This window comes from Artemia franciscana, chromosome 12 (genome assembly GCF_032884065.1).
Source record: "Artemia franciscana chromosome 12, ASM3288406v1, whole genome shotgun sequence".
Classification (NCBI taxonomy): Eukaryota; Metazoa; Arthropoda; class Branchiopoda; order Anostraca; family Artemiidae; genus Artemia; species Artemia franciscana.
Window position 1 is genome coordinate 19,525,647 of NC_088874.1, and position 13,696 is coordinate 19,539,342.

Sequence of the window (13,696 nt, forward strand, 5' to 3'; positions counted from 1 at the left end):
GATATAAATAGATTGTCAGGTTTACTGACTCTTGAACATGCATATAATTGTCCATGGGAAAAACAATCCGTATTCAGATCTATACCTCATTATTCTAATGATGTGTCCCTGTGTCCCGGTCGTCATTTATATACCCTGTGTCCCGGTCGTCATTTGTGTCCCGGTGTCCCAGTTTGTAATTTCTCTTTGAGTGTCCCGGTCGTCATTTATATTCCCTGTGTCCCGGTCGTCATTTGTGTCCCGGTGTCCCAGTCTGTAATTTCTATTCGAACAATCCCTGTGTCCCGGTCGTCATTTATATATCCCGCCTGTGCCCCCGGCGTCCCCGTTGTAGTTGTGTCCCTGTGTCCCGGTCAACATTTATATTCCCTGTGTCCCGGTCGTGATTTGCGTCCGGGTGTCCCAGTCTGTAATTTCTCTTTGAGGTTCCTGGTCGTCACTTATATTCCCTCTGTCTCGGTCGTCATTTGTGTCCCGGTCTGTAATTTCTCTTTGAGTTTTTTACCTTTTTTCTTTTTTCAGTTTTCTTTTTCTTCTTTATTTTTCAGCGTCACTATGAAATACATATCGACGAACCTTTGTTTTTTTAACTTAAATCTGGTAAGCATTGATGACATTATCCAAGTCAAAATCCCAAACCCAATCATCATCGCTATCATTTTCAGTTTTGATATGTTTTGACTCTCGCTGTCCAGGTGGATTTTCATCTAACTGCGCGGTTTTGCGTTCTTTAGCCGCAAGCCTGTTTTCTTGCTGTTCTTGTGATTCCCCGGCACGCTTTCTTTTCTTACTTTCTCTATCAGCTGCAAGCCTGTTTTCTTGCTGTTCTTGTGATTCCTCGGAACGCTTTCTTTTCTTACTTTCTCTATCAGCAGCAAGTTTTTTGGCATAAATTCTTTGAGCAGCTTCTTCGGCTGTTGCCATTGTAGGTTCTTCAGTCATTTTACTATTAAACATTTTTCCGTGAACAAATGTCTTCAATACCGTTAATGACGTCACCGTCATAGCAAAAATGACGACAACTAACTTCATGACGTCAGTCGACACAGAAACATGACGTCACCTGACAGACAGACACACAGACAGACAACTTATTTTTATATATATAGAAGATATATATATATATATATATATATATATATATATATATATATATATATATATATATATATATATATATATATATATAAATATACATATATATATATATATATATATATATATATATATATATATATATATATATATATATATATATATATATATATATATATATATATATATATATATATATATATATATATATGTATATATATATGTATATATATATATATATATATATATATATATATATATATATATATATATATATATACATATATATATATACATATATATATATATATATATATATATATATATATATATATATATATATATATATATATATAATATATATATATACATTTATATATATATATATATATATATATATATATATATATATATATATATATATATATATATATATATGTATATATATATATATATATATATATATATATATATATATATATATATATATATATATATATATATATATATATATATATATATATATATATATATATATATATATATATATATATATATATATATATATATATATATATATACTAGCTGTTGGTTACGCGCCATTGTAGTTGTGTCCCTGTGTCCCACCTGTGAATATAGATAGATTTATATATGTGTTTCAAACTACGTAAAAATTGCGAATATACAACATACTTGGCTTTCCCATTGTCTGTGCATATACAAAGCCGTATGTACTAATAATGACGTCATATGCAAACGCTCTTTTTACAAAAAAACAAACATGCATACACACAACTCGTTTTTATATAGATAGATAGATAGATAGATAGATATAATACAATTTAACTGCGTAAAACTTGCGAATATACAACATTCTTCGCTGTCCAATTGTCGCTGCATATAAATAGATTGTCAGGTTTACTGACCCTCGAACATGCAACGTACACTTGTCCATGGGAAAAACAATCAGTATTAAGATCTATACCACATTTTTCTAATGATTGACCTTGAGCTTTGTTAATGGTGATCGCAAATGCTAATCGAATTGGGAATTGCAATCTTTTAAATTGAAAAGGCAGATCCGTTGGAATCATGGGAATGCGAGGAATAAGAACAGCCTCACCCTCAAAAGGCCCTGTCAAGATTGTGGCCTCTATTAGGTTTTCCATTGTTTTTTTTTACGGCAAGTCGCGTGCCATTGCAAAGCTTTGGTGGGTTGATATTTCTTAAAATTATTATTGGTACGCCTATTTTTAGTTGTATCACGTGTGGTGGAAACCCTGAAGGATCTATGGAATTTCAAAATTCAGATTGATAATTAACCGATTCATTTGGTTCCAAAACTGTGTCGACTGACTTGTAAAGGACTGCCTGGTCTCGAATCTTGGTCAAAACAATATTGTTGATTTCGTGGACGTCTATATTTTTGGGTGCGAGAATCGCTCTTTCACTTAGCCATTTATTATTTTTATAATTTTTTAGAATATTCGGAAATACTTTTTCAATCAATTCATTTTTGGACGTCACTAAATTACAGAAATCAGCAGGCAGTTGTATACGTCCTGAAATTGAGTCTACTGGGAGCTTTCCGTTTCCAATTGCCAGCAATTGATCTGAAAATGTTTGACCAGAGTCATCGTTTTGCAATCGGACACGTAGTCTATAGGAATAATAATGCATTGCACTGCCTTTCTAATTCATTTCTTTGTTAGTGGCTGGATTCATCAATTTAATATTAAAGTGATAGCCGTCGGCTCCATCCCAAAAAATGATAGAATATTGTAGGGCATCGTAGCATCGATGAGTTTCAGCAATTCTTAACAACTGAGCGTTTCGCTTATGAAGAATAATATCTCGAGGTAAAAACTGATCACCGACCATAACGATTGCCACTTCGTCGATAGTTGGAGCATTGTATCTACGCACATGTTGGCCAGGAGGCGTTTTATCAGCAGAAATAACAATTTTATGCGTATCAGTAGGCATCAAATCGATGGCTGTTTTGAACAGACGCACTAAATTGTTATTTTCGTGGAAAAGATGTTGCAATTGGGAAACGATTGTCCTTTCAACGTTGGGAGAAATTTCGCAACGTGCATTCAATTCAGAATTTCTATCACTGATGAAGTACAATTGTAAAAATTTATGATTCTCGCCTGAGAATGGCAGAAGGGACCCTGCTCTATGATAAATTTGCCCTTTTACTTTGAAAGTAGGCATAAATTGATCTTGATTTTCGATTTGGGCTCCGAACGACGTCATTTGGAAACATGAGCTGTATTTTCTGATTTTTGACAAAAAACGCTTAGATTCTGACGTAGTTCCAGTAAGGAAAGTCTTCAATGGCTCTGGTGGTGCAGCCAATAGAGGAAGTTTAACTTTTCCTGAGGCGCAACACATTCCCATTGTTTCACCATTGAATTTCAAGGCCATGCAATAGGGACAAATTTCAGACATTGTCCCGATTTGAACACATCTACTCAAGCGATAATCATCGACTGGGCTGTACCTGAATGCCAGGCGATAACTTTCAGGTTGCTCTGATTCTTCGGCACGCTTTCTTTTCTTACTTTCTCTATCAGCAGCAAGCCTGATTTCTTGCTGTTCTTGTGATTCCTCGGCACGCCTTCTTTTTTCACTTTCTCTTTTAGCAGCAAGTCTGCTTTCGCGTTGCTCTGGTAGTTCCTCGGCACGCTTTCTGTTCTTTCTTTCTCTATCAGCCTCAAGCCTGTTTCCTTGCTGTTCTTTTGATTCCTCGGCACGCTTTCTGTTCTTTCTTACTCTATCAGCCTCAAGCCTGTTTCCTTGCTGTTCTTTTGATTCCTCGGCACGCTTTCTTTTCTGACTTTCTCTATCAGCAGCAAGTTTTTTTGCATAGATTCTTTGAGCATCTTCATCTGCTTTTGCCATTGTAAGTTCATCAGTCATTTTAAACTTAAACATTAATAGATTTTTACGTGAACATATATGTCTTAAATATCTTTAATGACGTCACCGTCATAGCAAAAATGACGACAACTAACTTCATGATTAAATATCTTTAATGACGTCACCGTCACAGCAAAAATGACGACAACTAACTTTATGACGTCAGTCGACACAGAAACATGACGTCACCTGACAGACAGACACACAGACAGACAACTTATTTTTATATCTATCTATCTATCTATATATATAAAAATAAGTTGTCTGTCTGTCTGTCTGTGGATCAGGTGACGTCATGTTCCTGTGTTGACTGACGTCATGAAATTAGTTGTCGTCATTTTTGCTTTGACGGTGACGTCATTAACGGTATTTGAACGCAAAACCGCGCAGTTAGATGAAAATCCACCTGGACAGCGAGAGTCAAAACATATCAAAACTGAAAATGATAGCAATGATGATTGGGTTTGGGATTTTGACTTGGATAAGGTCATCAATGCCTACCAGATTTAAGTTAAGAAAACAAAGGTTCGTCGATATGTACTTCATAGTGACGCTGAAAAATAAAGAAGAAAAAGAAAACTGAAAAAAGAAAAAAGGTAAAAAACTAAAAAAAAAACTAAAAAGAAAAAACACTCAAAGAGAAATTACAGACCGGGACACAAATGACGACCGAGACAGAGGGAATATAAGTGACGACCGGGAACCTCAAAGAGAAATTACAGACTGGGCCACCCGGACACAAATCACGACCGGGACACAGGGAACATAAATGACGACCGGGACACAGGGACACAACTACAACGGGGACGCCGGGGGCACAGGCGGGATATATAAATGACGACCGGGACACAGGGATTGTTCGAATAGAAATTACAGACCGGGACACCGGGACACAAATGACAACCGGGACACCGGGACACAGGGAATATAAATGACGACCGGGACACTCAAAGAAAAATTACCAACTGGGACACCGGGACACAAATGACGACCGGGACACAGGGAATATAAATGACGACCGGGACACAGGGACACACCATTTGAATAATGAGGTATAGATCTGAATACGGATTGTTTTTCCCATGGACAATTATATGTTGCATGTTCAAGAGTCAGTAAACCTGACAATATATTTATATGCACACACAATGGGACAGCGAAGAATGTTGTATATTCACATGTTTTACGTAGTTAAAAACATATATTTATATCTATCTCTATTCACAGGTGGGACACAGGGACACAACTACAATGGCGCGTAACTAATATGGCGCGTAACGACTTACGCGCGCGGGGGGGCTTGGGGGGGCGCGAAGCGCCCCACCAACTAGGTGTTGGGGTGGCGCTTCGCGCCACCCCAACAGCTATTATATATATATATATATATATATATATATATATATATATATATATATATATATATATATATATATATATATATATATATATATATATATATATATATATATCTATATATATAAAAATAAGTTGTCTGTGGATGGATGGATGGATGGATGTGTGGATGGATGTGTCAGGTGACGTCACCTGAAAAAACTGGATTAGGTGACGTCAAAACTGAAAAAACTAAAAAAAGGCAAAAACTACAAAAAAAACTAAAAACTAATAAAAAAAATAAAAAAGCTAAAAAACTAAAAAAACTATAAAGGTAAAAACCAATAAAAAACTAAAAAAAAAACTGAAAAAACTAAAAAAAGGCAAAAACTACAAAAAAAAACTAAAAACTAATAAAAAAAGTAAAAAAGCTAAAAAACTAAAAAAACTAAAAAAACTAAAAAAAGGTAAAAAACTAAAAAAAATAAAAAATAAAAAAAAACTAAAAAAAAGGAAAAAACTGAAAAATAAGCTAAAATAAAGGTAAAAACCAATAAAAAACTAAAAAAAAAAAGGAAAAAACTAATAAATGACGACACTCAAAGAGAAAGCGACCAGGACAAAAAACTAAAAAAAAAGGCAAAAACTACAAAAAAACTAAAAACTAATAAAAAAAATAAAAAAGCTAAAAAACTAAAAAAACTAAAAAAAGGTAAAAAACTAAAAAAACTAAAAACTAAAAAAAAACTAAAAAAGGTAAAAACTAAAAGAACTAAAAAAGAAAAAAATAAATGACGACACTCAAAGAGAAAGCGACCAGGACAAAAGGAATGTTCGATTAGCAATCAACAAAGCACCGGGACACAGGGAGTATAAATGACGACCAGGACACAAGTAAAAAAAAAAATTAACAAAACTAAAAAGAAGGTAAAAACTACAAAAAAACTAAAAAGAAAAAAAAACTAAAAACTAATAAAAAAACTAAAAAATCTAAAAATCTAAATAAACTAAAAAAGAAAAAAAAAGGAAAAAAATAAAGGAGAAAAACAAAACTAAAAAACGAATGTATATACAGACCGGTACACCGGGATACAAATGACGACCGGGACACAGGGAATATAAATAACGACCGGGACACAGGGACACAACTACAACGGGGACACCGGGGGAAACAGGGGGATATAAATGACGACCGGGACAAAAAAACTAAAAAGAAATAAAAACTAAAAACTAATAAAAAAAACTAAAAAATCTAAAAATCTAAATAAGCTAAAAAAGAAAAAAAAAGGAAAAAAATAAAGGAGAAAAACAAAACTAAAAAACGAATGTATATACAGACCGGGACACCGGGATACAAATGATGACCGGGACCCGGGACACAGGGAATATAAATGACGACCGGGACACAGGGACACAACTACAACGGGGACACCGGGGGAAACAGGGGGATAACCTGACAATCTATTTATATGCAAAGACAATGGGACAGCAAAGAATGTTGTATATTCGCAAGTTTTACGTAGTTAAAACCATATATATATATATATATCTATATTCACAGGTGGGACATAGGGACACAACTACAATGGCGCGTAACTATTATGGCGCGTAACGACTTACGCGCGCGGGGGGGCTTGGGGGGGGCGCGAAGCGCCCCCACCAACTAGGTGTTGGGGTGGCGCGAAGCGCCACCCCAACAGCTAGTATATATATATATATATATATATATATATATAAACTACAAAAAAAAACAAAAAAGAAAATACTAAAAAACTAAAAAACTAAAAAAAAAAACTAAAAAAAAGGTAAAAAACTAAAAAAGAAAAAAACTAAAAAAAAAGTTAAAAACTACAAAAAAAAACTAAAAAGAAAAAAAAACTAATAAAAAAACAAAAAAATCCAAAAAAACTAAAAACTAAAAAAGAAAGAAAAACTAAAAAAAGGAAAAAAACTGAAAAATAAAGGAGAAAAAGAAAACTAAAAACCGGGACACAGGGAATATAAATGACGACCGGGTCACTCAAAGAGAAATTACAGACTGGGACACTGGGACACAAATAACGACCGGGAGATATAAATTACAGACCGGGACCCCAGGACACAAATGACGACCGGGACGCTCAAAGAGAAATTACAGACTGGGACACTGGGACACAAATGACGACCGGGATACTGGGAATATAAATGACGACCGGGACACAGGGACACAAATACAACGGGGATGCTGGGGGCACAGGGGGATATATAAATGACGACGGGGACACAGGGAATGTTCGATTAGCAATCACCATCAGCAAAGCTCAAGGGCAATCAATTAGAATAATGAGGTATAGATCTGAATACGGATTGTTTTTCCTATGGACAATTTTATGTTGCATGTTCAAGAGTCGGTAAACCTGACTATCTATTTATATGCACAGACAATGGGACATCGAAGAATGTTGTATATTCGCAAGTTTTACGTAGTTAAAAACATATATATATCTATCTATATTCACAGGTGGGACACAGGGACACAACTACAATGGCGCGTAACTAATATGGCACGTAGCGACTTACGCGCGCGGGGGGGCTTGGGGGGTGCTGTGAAGTGCCCCCGCCAACTACGTGTTGGGGTGGCGCTTTGCGCCACCCCAACAGCTAGTATATATCTATATATATAAAAATAAGTTGTCTGTCTGTTTGCCTGTCTGTCAGGTGACGTCATGTTTCTGTGTCGACTGACGTCATGAAGTTAGTTGTCGTCATTTTTGCCATGACGGGGACGTCATTAAAGATATTTAAGACATGCGTTCACGGAAAAATGTTTAATTGTAAAATGACTGAAGAACCTACAATAGCAACAGCCGAGGAAGCTGCTCAAAGAGTCTATGCCAAAAAACTTGCTGCTGATAGAGAAAGTAAGAAAAGAAAGCGTGCCGAGGAATCACAAGAACAGCAAGAAAACAGGCTTGCAGCTGATAGAGAAAGTAAGAAAAAAAAACGTGCCGAGGAATCACAAGAACAGCAAGAAAACAGGCTTGCGGCTAAAGAACGCCAAAACCGCGCAGTTAGATGAAAATCCACCTGGAAAGCGAGAGTCAAAACAAATCAAAACTGAAAATGATAGCGATGATGATTGGGTTTGGGATTTTGACTTGGATAAGGTCATCAATTCCTACCAGATTTAAGTTAAAAAACAAAGGTTCGGCGATATGTACTTCATAGTGACGCTGAAAAATAAAGAAGAAAAAAAACTGAAAAAATGTAAAAAACTAAAAATACTAAAAAGAAAAAACACTCAAAGATAAATTACGGACCGGGACACAAATGACGACCAACACAGAGGGAATATAAATGACGACCGGGAACCTCAAAGAAAAAATTAGAGACTGGGACACCCGGACACAAATCACGACCGGAAATATAAATGACGACCGGGACACAGGGACACAACTACAACGGGGACGCCGGGGGCACAGGCGGGATATATAATTGACGACTGAGACACAGGGATTGTTTGAATAGAAATTACAGACCGGGACACCGGGACACAAATGACGACCGGGACACTGGGACACAGGGAATATAAATGACGACCGGGACACTCAAAGAGAAATTACAAACTGGGACACCAGGACACAAATGACGACCGGGACACAGGGAATATAAATGCTATTTATATGCACAGACAATGGGACAGCGAAGAATGTTGTATATTCGCATGTTTTACGTAGTTAAAAATATATATTTATATCTGTCTCTATTCACAGGTGGGACACAGGGACACAGCTACAATGGCGCGTAACTAATATGGCGCGTAACGACTTACGCGCGCGGGGGGGCTTGGGAGGGCGCGAAGCGCCCCACCAACTAGGTGTTGGGGTGGCGCGAAGCGCCACCCCATCAGCTATATATATATATATATATATATATATATATATATATATATATATATATATATATATATATATATATATACATATATATATATATATATATATAAGGGAAAGCAAGACGAAATTGCTCATAACAATTTATTTCTGCAAGACTCACGGAAACATAATAGTCTGCTTTAAAATTAATTATTAAAAATACAAGAAATATAGAACCTATCTTTTGTTTTTCTTTTGCATTTTACTCAAAAATGGTGTAATGACTCAAAACAGAAATATTTGGAGCATTAGTTGACCACGGTCACTAATGAGGCTCCTAGTACCCTCTTGCTAGATAGAAGAAATATATTTGTATCATTTCAGCGTATTTTTAACCTGCAATTAAAATATTTATGGTTTTTAATTTTTTATTCTGAAGCTACCCAACATCCAATGAAACTACCCATTGGTCAGTTTCCTCATTACCTAAAGTGATTCTTCGTCCTCTTTTATTATTAATTTAAAGGACACCTAGTTTTCTTAATGTTTATTTGAAATCTATTCTTGCACCCTGACCTCTCCAACCCCCTATTATTCATTTATTTCATTATCATTTTCTATCATTTTTTTTGCGTAATGAAATTATAAGGAATTTTTACTTTTCTGTCCTTTACTATTTGCTGTGTCCCTTTGTTGTGGATAGGAAATACTAGAAATTCAACTCTGTATCCTGAATATACATTAATTTCGGACATTTGCCTTTCAGGACGATGAAAATAAAGGGAAAAATAATGAACAGGGCAACATAAACTCTTCAGAGAACGACGCGGTACTTGGGGAAAACCGAAACGGTGAATCTGAATCTGATTTTGATGACGAAATCACAGATTCCCAAGAAGAGGAAGATGTTGGACTCATGGGACAGTTAATTGGACCCTTGATGTCAATGATTAAGTTTGTTATCCGATCATCGTATGTAGGTACTACTTTAATGATGATGGTAAGTAAACAAGCCAATTTGAAGCCAAAAAAGAAAGGTAGAGGCTTAAATAACACTACACCAAGGACCGTTCAATATATTTGTTTCTTTATATTAAGGTTAATTTAACCGTTTTACTGGGACATCCTCTTAGATGACAACGACAAAGTCGAGACGCTGAAATAGAATCACTCGTTTTGTCGACAATAACCATCCGGTCACATAATAAAAAAGAAGGCAAAAGAGAAGTGTCGAGCAGATATAAGATAACCTAATAAAGCGAAATTTTTCTTCTAAAAACCAAATGGAAAAACTCACCCATCGTTCAAGTTTTTAGACAGGGGGTGGGGGTTAGTAATGCTAAATTTTAAATTCACTTTCCACAAAAAAATACAATATAGTAGGAAGTATGTTCAAAAACAGTAAGAAGCAACATAGTGTTGTAATAAAATACAAGATATGTAAAGTCTTTTTCTATTCAATGTCGTTGGCTTTGAATTTCTGTGTGGGAGGGGGGATCATCAACGGTAAATCAAATACACGTGTAGTGAAATTGCCAAAATTTTTCGATAATTTGAGAAGGAAATGCATAAGAAGAGAATAAGAAACAAAATAAAGCTGTAAATACGTTTCAAAAAGGAAAAAAAATCTCTCGAATTATTTTTGATTGCCGCAGCTAGCCTGGATTTCCACGAGTGAGGACTATAAGTTAAGCGGAAGTATAATATCTTTTCCGTTGAGCAGCCATAAATTTTCAATTAATAGTAGACAACAAAGCCGTGAGACAACTGACATTTTTTTATTAATAATTCTCCAGGAACGTTTCTGTCCTATGAACAATGGAATGAAGAGGTCTAGGAACGCACTTGATCATGGCCAACATTCATATTAGAAATTGAATTAGAAATTACAAGATAATAATACTTCGATAATAATTTAAATTTTATCCGACAAAAAGCCGAAAGTTTTTTCGTTCTTATCACACTTTTTTAGTGTCCATAGATATTTCGTGTACATTGACTGTTCGAACAACCTGTTAGCTGTTCCTCTAAGCTAGTGTTTGCCATGCAAGGTACTTTTCCCATTCATTGTGTTGCGAGAGCAACACTTTGGCTTTGTCCCGTTTTTTTTCCTATACCGTCGATGTCGGCTTATTCCTGGAAACTGGTAAGGTTCTAACCTGTGCGATTTTTACGGAAAGTGTGGAACTCAGGCCGGATTGATGAATATGGCATTACATTTTGGAAGGCTCCGCAGAACTCTTGCCTGGGGCCAAAAAGGATGGTTTTTGCTTGTCTACAAGCCAGAGCCTATGGTGTGCGAAGTGAAATGGAGTTATGTAGCCTATGTCTGAAAAGAGTATCTGAAGTTGTGCAGCCAAGCTTTCGTTTCATCAAACCATGTTTTTGCTTTCGAGTGGAAAGCTCCGTTCTAGCAGGCAAGCAGGCAGGCACCACTTTCAAATTGAAGATGGACTAAAATCTATAAGTGTTAAATATATGCGGCAGTTACCCGGCCTCACAGCCAATATATCTTCTTTGAGTTATAAATAGAAAAAATTACAGAAGCAAAAAAGTGGCATTTTCCCACGGGTCCGAAAGTGCTGCCGTGATTTTGGCTGGGTTTATAATTTGTTTTTTCGGACTTGGGATTGAGGTAGAGAAATGTTATCAGATGTACCTCTTAAACTTTAAAAGTTCTGTCATTGCTAAAGAAATTGGAGCTTATCCTTTGCTCCTTTCTAAGTGGTGATGCTAGAAACTTGGCCTACAGCAAAAAAAATCAACTTTTGAACTAAGACAGATATATTTTTTTTCCGACGGTAATCGATAGCTCTTGATGGGCTGATCAAAGTATATGTCATCCATTTTAAGGTACAAAAATTTCTTCGCGAGATATACTAGTTTGAAAGTTTCAAGGGGTTCACAACTTCAGTAGTAGGGTACACACCGAAACCAAAAATAAGCCGATACCAATTGTGAGACATGTAAGGGACTTGTAAGGAAAGGTCGGCTGTTAGCTCATAATCATTTTCGGCAGTGAGGGGTTTGCAAATTTTGCTATTTGGTGTACCTATTATTTGTTTCCTGTGTATTTGATGCTAAGACCGAGTTAGTTTCTGTGCTAAGTCGTCTGTTAGGCTATAATCATCTTTAGTGACGAGGGGTTTGTAACTTTTGCTAGTTGGTGTAGCCTACCCATACTCACTGTAACCTAGAATTAAGTGTTTACGCAACGGGTACAAACGATAATGTAAAACAACGAGACAGTTTCGTAATAATTAATAGAGTGTCATCTATTGTATTTTGACCCTGAAAAGTTACGGATAGCTTTATAATACCAACCAGACTATATAAGATAATGTTCCAAGTCTTGATTCGTCACGATTTTTACGACTGAAAAAGATAAAGTTCAACTGGCTGCAAAGTCAATTTAGTCCCTTCTTTCGATATTCTTTTGTTATTGTTGTTTTTTCAACGGTGAGGAATAGCCTTTGATCATGTGATTACTGATCGCGTTCTTCTTTGAATATAACGTTTTAAAAGCTTCGATAGGCTGACAACTTCAGCGTTTACGTTGCTCAGGCGACGTAGGTCTAGTTTTACAATTTTTTCGTTCTTGTCACACTTTTTTTCTTTTTGTGTTTGCTTAATTAGTTTGCACCTCTATATTGGTTAAAGTAAATATCGGTTCAGAGATGATGACTGTAAGATTATTTAAAAGTTTAATATATACTACATATAACCAAATTATAGTATAAATCAAATTAATATAACCAGATTGGCCAAATATAAACCAAATTTATAATATAATAACGACTAAATATCAAAGCTGTCTTAGATAAGGGCATTTCGTATCGAAGGAGTTTTCGTAGAAACGTGAAACTTGAAAATGGAATGGGCTAATGCTCGTTTTAGTAGTTGAAAGTGATTGGAGGGCAACCAACCCCCGTCCCACGTCCACGATTTCTCCAGTCACATCCAATTAAAATTTTATAGTAAGCAATTATAATAAGGAACGGACTTTAGCCTAGAGTCACTGAAATATTAAGATCTGTCATTGTACCCATGATTATGCAATACATATAGATAGAAAATACATATAGATAGAAAATCTAAAGCGTCGGTGTAGGTCTATTTGAATGTGGACATTGTTATCATGGTTTTACGGATTGCAGCGGTAGCTTGCAACCTAGTAAGAGATGATCACGTCGAATACAAGAAAAAATGATAGCCCATAAATGCCAAAATAGTGTCAAACATGTTTTTTTTCGGGGGAGGGGGCCAAAAAAATCAGTTTCTAGCCCAAAATCGGCGAGATTTAAAACATTTTAGCTCAAAATCCCAGCCCACGGGCATTTAGTCACTTGTTCCACAAATGTGAGATTTCTATAGCCCAATTGGTAGGAAAGAGCCCAACTTGGCAACACAGGAATTAACCTGTCCTAGCCTCAGGTATGTTTTCAGGCGGGGAGGAGAAAGTGGGGTTATGTAAAACAGCAGAAACA

The 13,696-nt window shown here is 35.8% G+C and overlaps 1 protein-coding gene across 2 annotated transcripts in view; it reads left to right on the top strand.

The window, feature by feature from the left end:
- The window catches only part of LOC136033812 (piezo-type mechanosensitive ion channel component-like), a gene marked incomplete at its 3' end in the record, with an annotated part of 265,796 nt that overhangs the window by 51,901 nt on the left and 200,199 nt on the right, over positions 1–13,696 (top strand). For both annotated transcript variants that reach the window (XM_065714725.1, XM_065714726.1), the window contains 1 exon segment: positions 9,976–10,209. In XM_065714725.1, the coding sequence (XP_065570797.1) occupies positions 9,976–10,209 (234 nt within the window).